Source organism: Phaseolus vulgaris, chromosome 9, assembly GCF_000499845.2.
Source record: "Phaseolus vulgaris cultivar G19833 chromosome 9, P. vulgaris v2.0, whole genome shotgun sequence".
NCBI lineage: Eukaryota > Viridiplantae > Streptophyta > Magnoliopsida > Fabales > Fabaceae > Phaseolus > Phaseolus vulgaris.
The window spans coordinates 11,603,742-11,616,091 of record NC_023751.2 but is presented as its reverse complement, the minus strand read 5'-3'; the positions used below and the strand labels follow the sequence as shown (position 1 = coordinate 11,616,091).

Sequence of the window (12,350 nt, the reverse complement as noted above, 5' to 3'; positions counted from 1 at the left end):
TGACTCACAACACATAGACATTTGACTCTACTTCCGGAAGACTCGTGTATTGAAATTAGCATCCAGAGACCTGCACCTGTCATACTACTGCTGTGAAACCCACACAGCCATGCACATAATTATCTCAATATCTCATCTCATCATCTTCATATGACAGGGTAAATCCATTTGATATGCTCTGACCAGTTCTTTCAAACCTCAGAATCAACCAAATGGACCTCTTTCGACTCTCACCAACTGAATAACTTCATCTATTTGATTCCATTATATCAGTAGAGTCAGGATCGTCTCATTCACAGGACACTCACAAATCAATACACCCTAATAACAATCTCAACATGGTATTTCCTTTCCTGAAAATACTACGTCTTGATCACACTTTAACCTCATTACATACATCATTTAACATATCAATGCACCACTCAATCACTTCATATATAAACTTTCTAAACAATCCAAATATATCTCAAACTTTACTTAAAACACATAATTAATTCCAAATATATGCTCTTTAAATCAACCATCATCTGAAATCACACAACCACTTCTCATCAAACATCTCACTTAAGTAATTCAACCAAAATATTCAAAAAGAATAGCTCAACTCATTTATATTATCATTCAAACACTTTCAATTCTCAATCACAAACAGTTTCAACAAATTATTCACCTTAAAATCAATATAAAAGATTCAAAATCAACCATTCCAGTCAATATATTACTTTACTCTTCAAGAGAGACAATCCTGCAAGCAAAAATAATTGGAATTGGTGACCACGTCACCTCCACATCCAGAATCTTCTAACCTAGGTTTTATTGAAAATAATAAGATTAGCTTCCCTTACCTGAACTTTAGCTTATGCTCACTAAGAGCTCCAAATCTACCCAAAAAGGTAATTAACCTGCACCACAGAGTCCTAATCCCGTACAAAATCTAAGATTAACCCGTACAAAATCTAATAAGATCAAAATTAACTCAAAAGAAAAAGGAGCCAAGAAGGAACTTACTCTATCTGATATTTTGATCCGGCAAACTTATAGGGTTCATTACCAAAAGTCCAACGGCAGACTCCGATCGCCAAACTGATAAGCGAGGTAGTCAGAATCTTAAAGAAAAGGAGAGAAAAGGAAAAAGAGGAACAAAACTGAACTTAGTAGACTTGTAGTCTTCGCTACCAGGAGTCTAACGGTATATTCTGATCGACAAACTGATGAGCGAAGAGATCAGAATCTTAGAGAAAAGGAAGAGAAAGGAAAAGGAAACTTTTAGAGAGATGGTGGTTATTTTAAAATGAAACCTGAATAACTGAATTTTCTATATGTCATTTTCATTTTAATAATAAAATATTCAGGTATCATTTAAAATATACCACTTCTAGATCCTTACAGCAGACTGAGTGAGGTACCTGCAAGATGTGCATGTTAAGCCTTTTTTTCAAACTGAACCATTCATGCCTCGCTCCAAATGCACGCTCTTATGCGTTGTTGTTGTGCACTTAAATTAAGGAGTTAAAGGAGATAGTAGTTAAAGGGAATCGTGGAGGTTAACCAAGAAGTGACGAGTTAAAATATTTACGAGAGAGGAAAAATAAAATAAATGAATCTTCATATTTCAAAATCCAGAAATGCTCTATAAACTGTTATAATAATTACAAAATGATTGAATAACCCAAATAAAATAAAATGTTAAAGTAAGGATAAAATGGAAAAGCATTTGTGTAAGTGTTTTAAAGAAGAATCCTCTTTACATAGGTATAAATTATTCAGATTATTAACAGATCCTAAGTATTACATAGGATCCAAATTCTCTAAATTTTTAAGAAAAAATCATGTAATTTAACCATTAATATTAATAAAAGCAAATTTTAAATTTTTTAATTTTATAAAAAAATAATTTGCATTGATGAGATATTTATGAAGTTTAAATTAAATCCCTATTATATTTTAAAATAATTAAAGTAAGTGTCCACCACATCACTTTCCAATTCAAAGTTCAATTTCACTAATTCTTTTCAAATCATAAATGTAATGTACATCAATAAGTTTCTATGTTAATTTTTTATAAGTTTTAAATTAAAATAATTATAAAATGACAAAATAAAATGAAATATTGATAGAATGATAAAATAAGAACAAATTTGTGTACACCAAAAAAACACTTATAATGAAGAATCTTTTTTATACATACTAGCGCAAACAAAGGCGCAAGCAAATGCGCCTATATATTATATGTGAGATTTAGTGTGAAAATGTGTGGGGAGTATGTTCTCTTTCTTGTTGTTGTCTTAAAGTAAGGAATTAACGAAAGAGCGGAGAGTCATATAAAAACTGTACATTAATATTAATTTAAAAAATAATTTTATTTTTTAAATAATTCATATGAAATGACAAAATACTCCATTGTATTAATAAAATGAGATATATAAAATAATGGTAGAATTGGAAGAAAATTGTGTACACAAAAACACGTTTATAATGAGGAATCCCTTTAGGTATAGATGTATAAATTTTAATTATATATTTATTAAAATTAATTAATTATATTTATTTACATAAATTTGAAAAAATCTAGAATATTTTGTTAAAAACAATAAATCTTTATAATTTAACGTTAATAAAAAATACTTTTATTATTTTACTGTTTTAGAATATACTTTTAAAATTTAACTAAGAATAAATTTATATTATTATTTTCTTGAGTTTTTAGAATAAAAAAATATCAATTATTTGCTTGAAGTTTTTAAAAGAATCTTTAAAACTTAATCAAAATTAACAAAACTTCCATAAGTTAAATTTGTTTATAGAATTATTCGTTAAAACCTTTTTTAATGCAATGTAAGGTATAAAGAAAATTCAGTTATACAAATAATAAAATAATTAGTTGTGAATATATTAAAATATGCACAGCCATGAAACTTTATAAAATATCTACCAGAGAAACAAAATGTCCTTGAATGGGTAGGAAAAATAATGTAAACGTCATCATTCAAATGGATGAAAAGAATCATATAAGTAAATAAATAAAAAGAGATCTCACAGAAAAATAAACTAAAAGAGATATTAGAAAAATAGAACTATTCAAACGAGCATAAAAATATAAAGAGGTAGATTTTTTTTTTCACATACACAAGAAAATGAGGACGTAATGAATAAAAATTAATCAGAAAATATTTCAAACAGGTGAATATTATGTAAATTTATTAAAAGAATGGGTAGAAAGCAGAAACCTGTGGAATGAATCCTTATGGATATATATATATATATATTATCCAGAATGAAATGTCTTACTTTTTTGAATATACTACTCTGATTACAATACACGGTCAACACACTCAATTGCAATAGATATAAAAAAAAGGTTTAAAAATTAAAATTTAATTTTCTTTGTAAAAGAATTATTGATTTTCTTAATCAATATCATTTAAAAAGAAAGATCCATTTATTTAATATCATAAAAAGTATCAAATGAATAAATTGAAATGTTTTTATTTTATCTTTTTATTAAAAGGGTCATTTTCCTTTTAAAAGAACTGTATTATATAGTTAGCATTATAAACATATGTGGAGAGTAAAATTAAAGTAATGAGTTATGAATTTTATTTTAGGTGAAAAAAGTAAATTGAATGGGTGTGATGCATGATTTTTGTGTTTTGTTTTCCTTTGAGACACATAGTAGAATAGAGCAGAAGAAAGAGAGAGAAAGAAGGTGGTGTAGAATAGATGTGAACGCAAAAGGGAAAAGGGGTTGCATTGAGGCAGAAACTCCAACACCGATAATTTATTAATATCATTATTATCTGCTGTGTTTGGGGACAGAGGCAGACCCATATGGATTGAGTAAGGTCAGAACTAAAGACACGCACCTCACCTCCCCTCAATTGGTAAACTGCCAAACAGGGCACCCCTTCTCCCCACTTTCTCATTACGGAATCACTGATTAGTAAATTAATTATTAATTAATTAATCTGTGTTAATTAGCAATGTAATTTTTTTTTTCAATTTCCGTTTTCTCTCTTCCTTGTTTCGAGGCCAGAGAGCCTTTACTCTAATTTAAATTAATATAGTAATATATATCTCTTGGATGGTTTTGTAAATTGAAGGTTTCTGTCCTCATTACAATACATTTTTATTTTATTCTTTTCTTTTTTCTTCTTTTCAGTTTTCTATCTGATTTTGATATCCTCCACCATCCCACACCCTCTCTTCTCTCCCCTTTTCTCACTGTGTTTTTGCCTTTCTTCGTTTTTCTACCCAGGAGGAAAGGGAACATTAAATCGAATAAAAAGCACCCCCTATCCAACATGCTCGCTTTCTTTATCTATTCATTCTGACCCACTCATACCTTGATTATCCAATTAGATCGGCCGTTTTTCGTTTCATCTGGTCAGTTTCATCCATTTAACCTATCTATCTTTCTGCTCTGATTACTGGGTGATTTGCTGCGCTTCAGAAATTTATAAAGTTTGAATCTTCATGTTTTTTCTGGACGGGATTTTTTAGGAGGGTTGGTTGTTAAACTACGGGGGTTTTTGTTGGTCTTCTTTTCACGACTCTCGTAAATTCAGCTTGGTTATGTGTCTGTTGAACCTAGTTTGGTGTTTTGAAACATGGGAGCTGATCTTGTAAAAAAACAATTTCTTTTTCCCCCGATTTTATTCGTTAAGTTGTGTGAAAACATGCTAACTTTGTTGTTGAGGTTTCGTCTATTCCAGGGGGTGCGCGAATTTCTGGGACTAATCAATTGGCAATGCTGCATTAGTGGGATTGATACTGCAAGATTCTTAGCTGATTATCGAGGATTGAGTGGTGGTGCTTGTGATTTGGGTGGTGCAAACCTGTTCTGTGCGCCAATTGAGAAGGTTAGGGCATAAGATTAAGAAGCACCTACACATTGGCTTCTTAGTTACGCATTGACTTTATAAATAGATGACCTTCCTGTGTTAAGGTTTGTTTATTTTTTAATTGTTGAGTTTGCCTTGTACTCTGATACTTTTGTTTATATCTTAGGTTTTACTGAAGCATATGTGGTTTACATCTTACATGAACATTTTGATTGTTGAGTTTTCCTGATGAACATTTTCTTGTTTTGTTGAACAGCGCTGCCAAGTTTAGTGCCTGGCTTATTGGTTTATTGAGGGATTAATTTCATATATTTAATTTTATTGTGTGGGAAAATCAATAGATTCCTTCAATGCAAGGGCAGAGAGGTACAGTTGGTCCAATGCCAGAAACCTTAGAATTTGATTGTGGCTCTACGCCAGGTAATTCGACTGTGGATCAGCAGATTTGCTGGAATAATGTGAATCCTGCAGAAAATCAAATACCTGATTATATACTTTCTCCTGGTGATATGAACTCACCTTATGTGAATTCTATTAATCATGAATGGCAAAATTTGAGTGGATGGAGCTTAGGCGAGCCAAGTTCCAGCAATACCCCAAATGAGATTAACAATAATGAGCAAAAACGAGAACATGGATGGACATCAACCATTACTGGTGGTGCATTGCCTGGTGCAAGGCTAGAAGAAAGGCACCTTGAACCAACCAATACTCTTTCTCTAGACAATGATAATACAGGTCCTATGTACATGCGCAGTCCCGATTCTCGTTTGATGTCCCAGAATCTCAACCTAAATGCAGGTCTAGCAGACAGTGGAAGTGATAATAGTCAACATCTGGAGCTCCCTAACTTACACATGTCTAGTGGGTCAGCAAATGAGTGCTTACCATCTACTGTTGGATCTGGTTCTTTTTTGCTTCCTTCTGCAAATAATGGCTTCCTGGTAGAAGGTTCTGATGGTAGGCCAGGTTCTCGTGATACTCGACGTGTCTCTTGTAAAAGAAAGGCTGTTGATGGAAATAATGGACAATCTTCAGATGCTGGAAGTTCTAGCTACAATCAGCATGCAGATGGTGTTTGGCATGCAATTCCTACTCAGGATAATGCTGGAAGCAGTTCAAACAGAGCTGTATCCTCAGAGCAGGTAAATGCAAGACTTGGCCTGGGAATGGGGGATGAAGCATCTGAAAATGTTCCTGATTCAAACATTGCAGGAAGCTCAGAAAGCTTTCACAGGAATTTCCGGTTGCGGTTAAATCCTTCAAATCAACAAAATTCTGTTCCTCCCGCTGCATTCTCAACTGGGAGCATGATCAGGCAGTCTGGTGTTTCTTCATCCTCTCAAGCATCACAAAGGTTTCATTCTGTTGATAATTCTCTGAATTTGAGATCAGCTCCACCGATAGATAATGTGATTCCTCAAAGCCAGCCACTTGTAATCCATGTTCCTGCTTTGCCTAGGAATAGGCAATCGTTTAGATGGAATGGTGGTTCTAGCTCAAGAAATATCCATTCATCAAACCCAGTTATATGTGCCGACAGAGACCAAGAAGATGCAAGCTCAAGACGAATGTCTAGAAATATTTTAGAACATCCTGTCTTTGTACCTTCAACTGATTTAAGAAATTTGGTTCAAAATCCAACTGTTAGAGCTTCGAGTTCAAGTAGTGAAAATTTAAGTATTCCAGGAAATGTTGCTTCTTCATCACGGACTGGATCCAATCCAGCTACCAACCCTTCATCTGCCTCAAATTGGGTTTCTCGTCCTAATCCTCCGCAACATCCACGGAGGCTATCTGAATTTGTCCGTCGGTCCTTGTTTTCTCCTGGTTCTGATGTTATTGGAAATCCAAGCAATGCTTATTCTTCCTTGCGCTCTGGTCTTTCTACCTCTGAACCAAGGCCATTATCATCTGGAACTGGGGCAAATCTGAGATCATCTCCATGGATGGAGAGGCAAGGAGAAAGTGAATTTGGAATTCCTTATTCACTACGTACTCTGGCTGTTGCAAGTGAAGGAAGTAGTAGACTAGTATCTGAGGTTTGTATTTAGCTGTCTTTTCACTTGCGTTTCAATAATCATAGTTTTTTGTCCTGGTAAAGATTGTTGTTTTAATGATTGTATGAAGTGTTCGGAGGCATCAAGTGAATGGCACCCTTTTCTTTGAAAAATTTAAGTTTTTGTTTCAGAAATTGTTTAAGTGGATACTTGCCTATTTAAAAATTGCAGCTTCAATTTCGAAGACTTGGTTTTCATGGTACGTGAGACTGATGAGTAGCCTGTAGTTGTTATTTCTTATGAACCTTAGCCAAGCTTTTTTCTTTTAGTCTCTATGCTACAAACAATATTTGGCTTCAAATTTATTTAAAGCAAATTCCTGACTGAAGGAGGTGATCTTGAATTTAACCGTTCATAATGATTTCTGACAAACAAAATGAATCTAGGAGCAAATTTGATAACATTTACTCCCATGTTTAGTTTCTCTAGCTCAATCATCACACTTGGTTTGATTGCTCTCTTTGGATCTACAATAGTCTGATCTAGTTCCAATGCTTCGATGGTGTTGAACCTCAATAACTAGCCTATAATGTTCGTAAGGATCCAAAATAGGGTGAAGCCAGTAAAATCCTTTTCCCAGAGATCACTGAATACTTAATATACATCCAATAGCATGACTAGAAAGGAATAAATATATCAGTAGCTAATAAAACTACATATTCTACCAATATCCTATTCTGCCTTCTCCTGACAATATTTAAGCTCTGTTATTTAAATACTCTTGAAAATTGATGTATTTTTTTTTTCTGAATAACTATTATCTTACATGACTCTTTTTTTCATGATGCAGCTCCGCAATGTGTTGGGCCTTATGCGTAGAGGTGGGAATGTGCGTTTTGAGGTTAGTTGTTCTAAATGAATGGTGTATATTGACAGATAGATGTTATTTCCTTTACCTTTAACTGATTTTCTGATGTTGCCATAATCACATTAAAGATGGTTTAATTCCTATACAGATTTAATACAAAAAGTATAATTACATGTCCTGTTGTTTATCAGCAAGGATTGAGTTGTCACATTGGCCCTTAACAGGCCTACCAATGATGTTGATTTATTTGTGATTTTAATTGGACTTACACGTGGATTCCGAAAGGTATATTCTGTCCATATCTGTCCAGAAGTTGCAAAGCAAGAATGATAAAATTCTTATTTGAGAAAAAGTTAAAGTCTAAACATTAGTATGTCTTGTATGTTTCTGATAGAGCAGTATCAAGTATTGTGAGCAAAAGAATGAATCTTTATTAATGAACCCTAGTTCCCAATCCAACTCTAATGGGGGTATAATACCAAGAAATGGAAAATATTCAAAAAAAGGGGTGAATTCCTGGATGTTCGTGAGATCCAGGGCTCTCTCCCTCCTTTTCCTGAAATGCAACTTTTTTTGTCCCTTCCCTCTCTAGTTTTCCCTATTTATTCTTTCAGCCTAGCTAACTCTTACCATAGTTTATTAAACTCTCCTCTAACTAAAACAACCCCTTAACAATCTTAGGAATTTTTCTAGAGTATAATTAATTGTAATTATAAAATTAAATTTCCTTGGTTTAGGGGTGTTTGATGGATCAGATAATCTTATAACCCAATTCAATCCAAACAGATTGGGTTGGGGTTACTTTGTGATTTGGTCAAACCCAACCCAACCCAACCAATCTCCTACAGATTGAGTGACAAGTTATGTTCGATGAACTCCATACCTAACCCAACTCAACCAAAATTATTAACATTAATATAACTATTATTCAATTTACTTCATTATTCTATTGACTAATTTATTTTTGAAATATTGTATTATTCCATTCAGAAAATATTAAATAATATAGTATATTGTTTAAAGCAATTACTCTAAAATCCAAGGACAAGGTTTGGTTGGATTGAGTCTTACAAATAAAGAAGCAGAAACTTGACCCAACCCAACTAGTGTACAGTGTATGTGTATGTGTATGTGTAGGAGTGTGAATTAAATGTGACAGTGTATGTGTAGGAGTGATTTCTTCGATTTTCTAATCATTGTATTAGAAATAAAATTACTTTTTAGTTTCCTTCTTTCAAATCTTTAGTTTTCAAGTTGGACTACATCTCTTGGTTTTTCAGTCTATGCTTCTGCATATGAAATCCTCTCCTCTAATCATGCCAATCCTGTTTGCTAAAGTGCAACTTGGAAACGAATACTCCTTCCTCCCCCAGAAATAGATCACGAATGACTTATTTGTTTCTCCAAGTATCAAGAATTACAAGCGAACAAGGTAAATAGGTTTACCCCCAAAAGGAGCACTTTCCTTTTCTACACTAGAAATTTCAGTTTACACAATCAAAATTCCTAACCTCCTTTTGGTGAAACCAGGCAGGGCACTATATAAAGGAAACTACATTTCCTTAACAAACTGTAACAGAAAACAGAAAGGAACCCCAACTAGCACTATAACAAACTATATATGTCCGTAATATAATCTTTGCTTTCTACTATATGAAGCCTATGAATGTTTATTATGTACACTGGATCCAACAGTACCTCCCTCCAAAACAACATTCTCCTCAAGTTTGAAATATGGAAAACTGGTCTCTGATGGAAGAGATATATTCTCGAGTAGCTTTGTTCCCAAAAAGTGCAGTGGCTGGTAAATATCTATTGTATTATGTAACTCAGCTGGAAGCTCTTTTTTCAACTGGACGATGCCCTATTACTTTTTCAAGCTGTGATGCATGAAAGACTGGGTGTATCTTGGCTTGTTCTAGAAGTTGTAGTTTAAAAAGGCTATATTACCATATTCTTTAATACCAAATACAGTCCATAATATCTAGCAGCCAGCTTGGGATGCAGTTTGATAGGCATGGAAACTGTGTATGTGGTCTGGATTTGAGATTAACCCAATCTCCTGATTGAATCTGAGAAACTCTTCTGTCTATTTGCACAGTGAGCCATCTGATTTTGTGCCTTCTGTAAATGGTATTGGAGTTGCTTTAGAGCCTCATCTCTGCTAATAAGATCTTGTGCAATTGCTTCCACTCATGTTTCTCCAGGGACAAATTTAGCCAAAGGTGTTGGTCTTCCGTAAACCACTTCAAATGGGATGCAGTGTTCAGCTCCTTGGACATTGCTATTATATCAATTTTTACCCAAAGTATAAAATTTGCCCAAGACTTTGACTGTATAGAACAAAAGCACCTGCGAGAGGTAAAACATGGATATAAATCCATACCATCTTTTAAATCTTCCCCAAATTTGGTTAAAATTGGATCTTAGCCTCTTCATTAATCTCTGCAATGTCCAGCCAAAAGGGTCTTGATATGGGTTGCATTTCTTTATCTTCATCCCTCCTAGCCTATGCATCCACAACTTTATTGGAAGCTCCCACCTTGTACACTATCACAAATTCATACACCATCAGCTTTGCCAGCCAATTTTGCTGGTTTGGAGTGGTTTTTATCTACTCCAAGAGACGTCTTAAACTTTTTCGGTGTAAATACAGTAAATATTTTACTTAACAGGTATGTCTTCCAATGTTGGATAGCTAGTAAACTTAGCAAGTGTAGAATCTGCCGAGGCCTTGTGGAAGTTACAATTGGTATTTTATTTTTGTGTCAGCACAACCCTTATTCCTTTTCCCTGTGTATCACATTCTATGGAGAATTTTTGTGAAAAAATTGGCAGGGATAGATATGTAATAGTGGTAACAGCCTGCTATAACTGGTGAAAGCTTCTGGACTCTCTGTGTCCATTTAAAATTCTTCTTCAATAAGCAGTCAATCGGCGGCTAGCATATAGACTTCCTGCAGTACCTAATAATTCCTAAACACCCTCTTAAGGTGTTGATAGTCCTTGGTAAGGACCACTGTAAAGTAGCTTCAATCTTTTGGGTATCTACTGCTACTTCCACTTTTCATATAATATGCCCCAAATAAGAGATCCTTGTTTTTTCAAAAGGCACATTTTCTATAGCATCTGTGTAAAACTATGTTAAATTTCCCATGCCAACCAACCTCCCACACCCTTTATAAGCAAGATCGTAATTTGATGTTAACTACTATGGATTTTTATCTGTTCATAATCCCAATTTGGTTGGCTGTTTACTATTTTTTGGCTTAATGGATATTTTATCGTAAGCTTGTAAATGCTGGTGTAAGGGTTATGTCTTCATTTTGTCGCAGGATGTTGTGATCCTTGATCATCAGTCTTTTCTTTCTGGAATAGCTGATGTTCATGATCGACACAGAGATATGCGACTTGATGTTGATAACATGTCGTACGAGGTAAAATCTCATTTCTTCAAGTGGATGCTAATATTAATATATCAATTCAACCATAGTTTCAGTTTTTTTATCCCTTGATTATATTTCAAGTTGGTTCTTCATTTTAGAGAGTTTCTCATTTGACATTTATGACAACAACAGGAGTTGTTGGCTCTGGAAGAGCGCATTGGAAATGTGAGTACTGGATTGAGTGAGGAAACCGTATTGAAATTTTTGAAACAGAAAAAGCACTCGGTTGAAAAAGAAACTCAGATTGATGCAGAACCCTGTTGTGTTTGTCAGGTACACTTGACTAGCTGACTTAATTTAAATTTCCCAGCATGCTTGTTTGCACGGGTCTCATCACTTGATTACGTTGTCTGCAGGAGGATTATGGTGATGGAGATGATATTGGAACGCTTGATTGCGGCCATGATTTCCATAGTGACTGTATCAAACAGTGGCTAATGCATAAGAATCTGTGTCCGATTTGTAAGACAACAGGCTTGGCAACATGATGTCTGTGACTCTGTCCTCAGGCAATTACCATGATCATGAAGAACAAAATGCACAATTTACCCAGGAAATTCTGGCGCTTTGCTGCTGCCTTGTCATCATACCTTGTTTTCTATCTGTAGCCTAGTAAATTGTCGTACCTGACTGACAAAGGTTTCTCCTACCGGAGTCCCTCCCTCGAATTTGTTATATCATTTTGTTTATTTATCCAAAGCCATCAATGATCACCTTGTTTAGGTGATGGATGATTGGTTTGGATGAAGCAGTTTCTTAACTCAAGTTGACAAGGCTTGTTTTCGCTTATGAAATTTTTTATATTGCTCATATTTATCGGTTTGGATTTATGCGGAACGGATAACTAGGTACAAGAAATATTATACAAATGTAAGAATCAAAGGTACTGGATTCTCTAGTATGCGGTGCTTCTTTTTGGAATAAATGTTTTTGACCTGGAACTATTATAAAAATTTTGTTCCTGAAAATGTAGACTTATTGCATTCCTGGACTGGACTTCATGAATTTTGTTTGTCATATGGTAAACGTGTGGACTGTATTATAATATAAATATTATAATGTAAAGTGATGATAGATTTTGAATAACTCTTAGTTCAAATGCTCAACTCCATCATTTCCTTACCATTAAATTTATTACCCCTTAAATTCATAGTTTCAAGAGAAACAAGTTCATCAAAACCCATTGGAATAAAAC

At 34.1% G+C, this 12,350-nt stretch overlaps 1 protein-coding gene across 2 annotated transcripts; it reads left to right on the top strand.

The window, feature by feature from the left end:
* The first annotated feature begins 4,068 nt into the window (after positions 1 to 4,068).
* LOC137820188 (probable E3 ubiquitin-protein ligase RHG1A) lies at positions 4,069 to 11,965 on the top strand. 2 transcript variants are annotated; one of them, XM_068624105.1, is made up of 7 exons: positions 4,069 to 4,383; positions 4,713 to 4,945; positions 5,098 to 6,883; positions 7,692 to 7,742; positions 11,045 to 11,146; positions 11,288 to 11,428; positions 11,512 to 11,965. In XM_068624105.1, the coding sequence occupies exons 3-7, from the start codon at positions 5,192 to 5,194 to the stop codon at positions 11,641 to 11,643; spliced, it is 2,118 nt and encodes a 705-aa protein (XP_068480206.1). In that variant the 5' UTR covers positions 4,069 to 4,383; positions 4,713 to 4,945; positions 5,098 to 5,191; the 3' UTR covers positions 11,644 to 11,965. The 2 variants fall into 2 exon arrangements, with proteins under 2 accessions (XP_068480206.1, XP_068480207.1); XM_068624106.1 differs by having other exon boundaries at positions 4,080 to 4,383; positions 4,713 to 4,859.
* Positions 11,966 to 12,350: the final 385 nt, after the last annotated feature.

Bases quoted from the DNA above. Each gene is read 5' to 3' on its own strand.
- LOC137820188 (XM_068624105.1), top strand. From the start codon at position 5,192: ATGCAAGGGCAGAGAGGTACAGTTGGTCCAATGCCAGAAACCTTAGAA. The intron at 6,884-7,691 runs GTTTGTATTTAG...TTCATGATGCAG, and splicing joins GTAGTAGACTAGTATCTGAG to CTCCGCAATGTGTTGGGCCT. The intron at 7,743-11,044 runs GTTAGTTGTTCT...ATTTTGTCGCAG, and splicing joins GTGGGAATGTGCGTTTTGAG to GATGTTGTGATCCTTGATCA.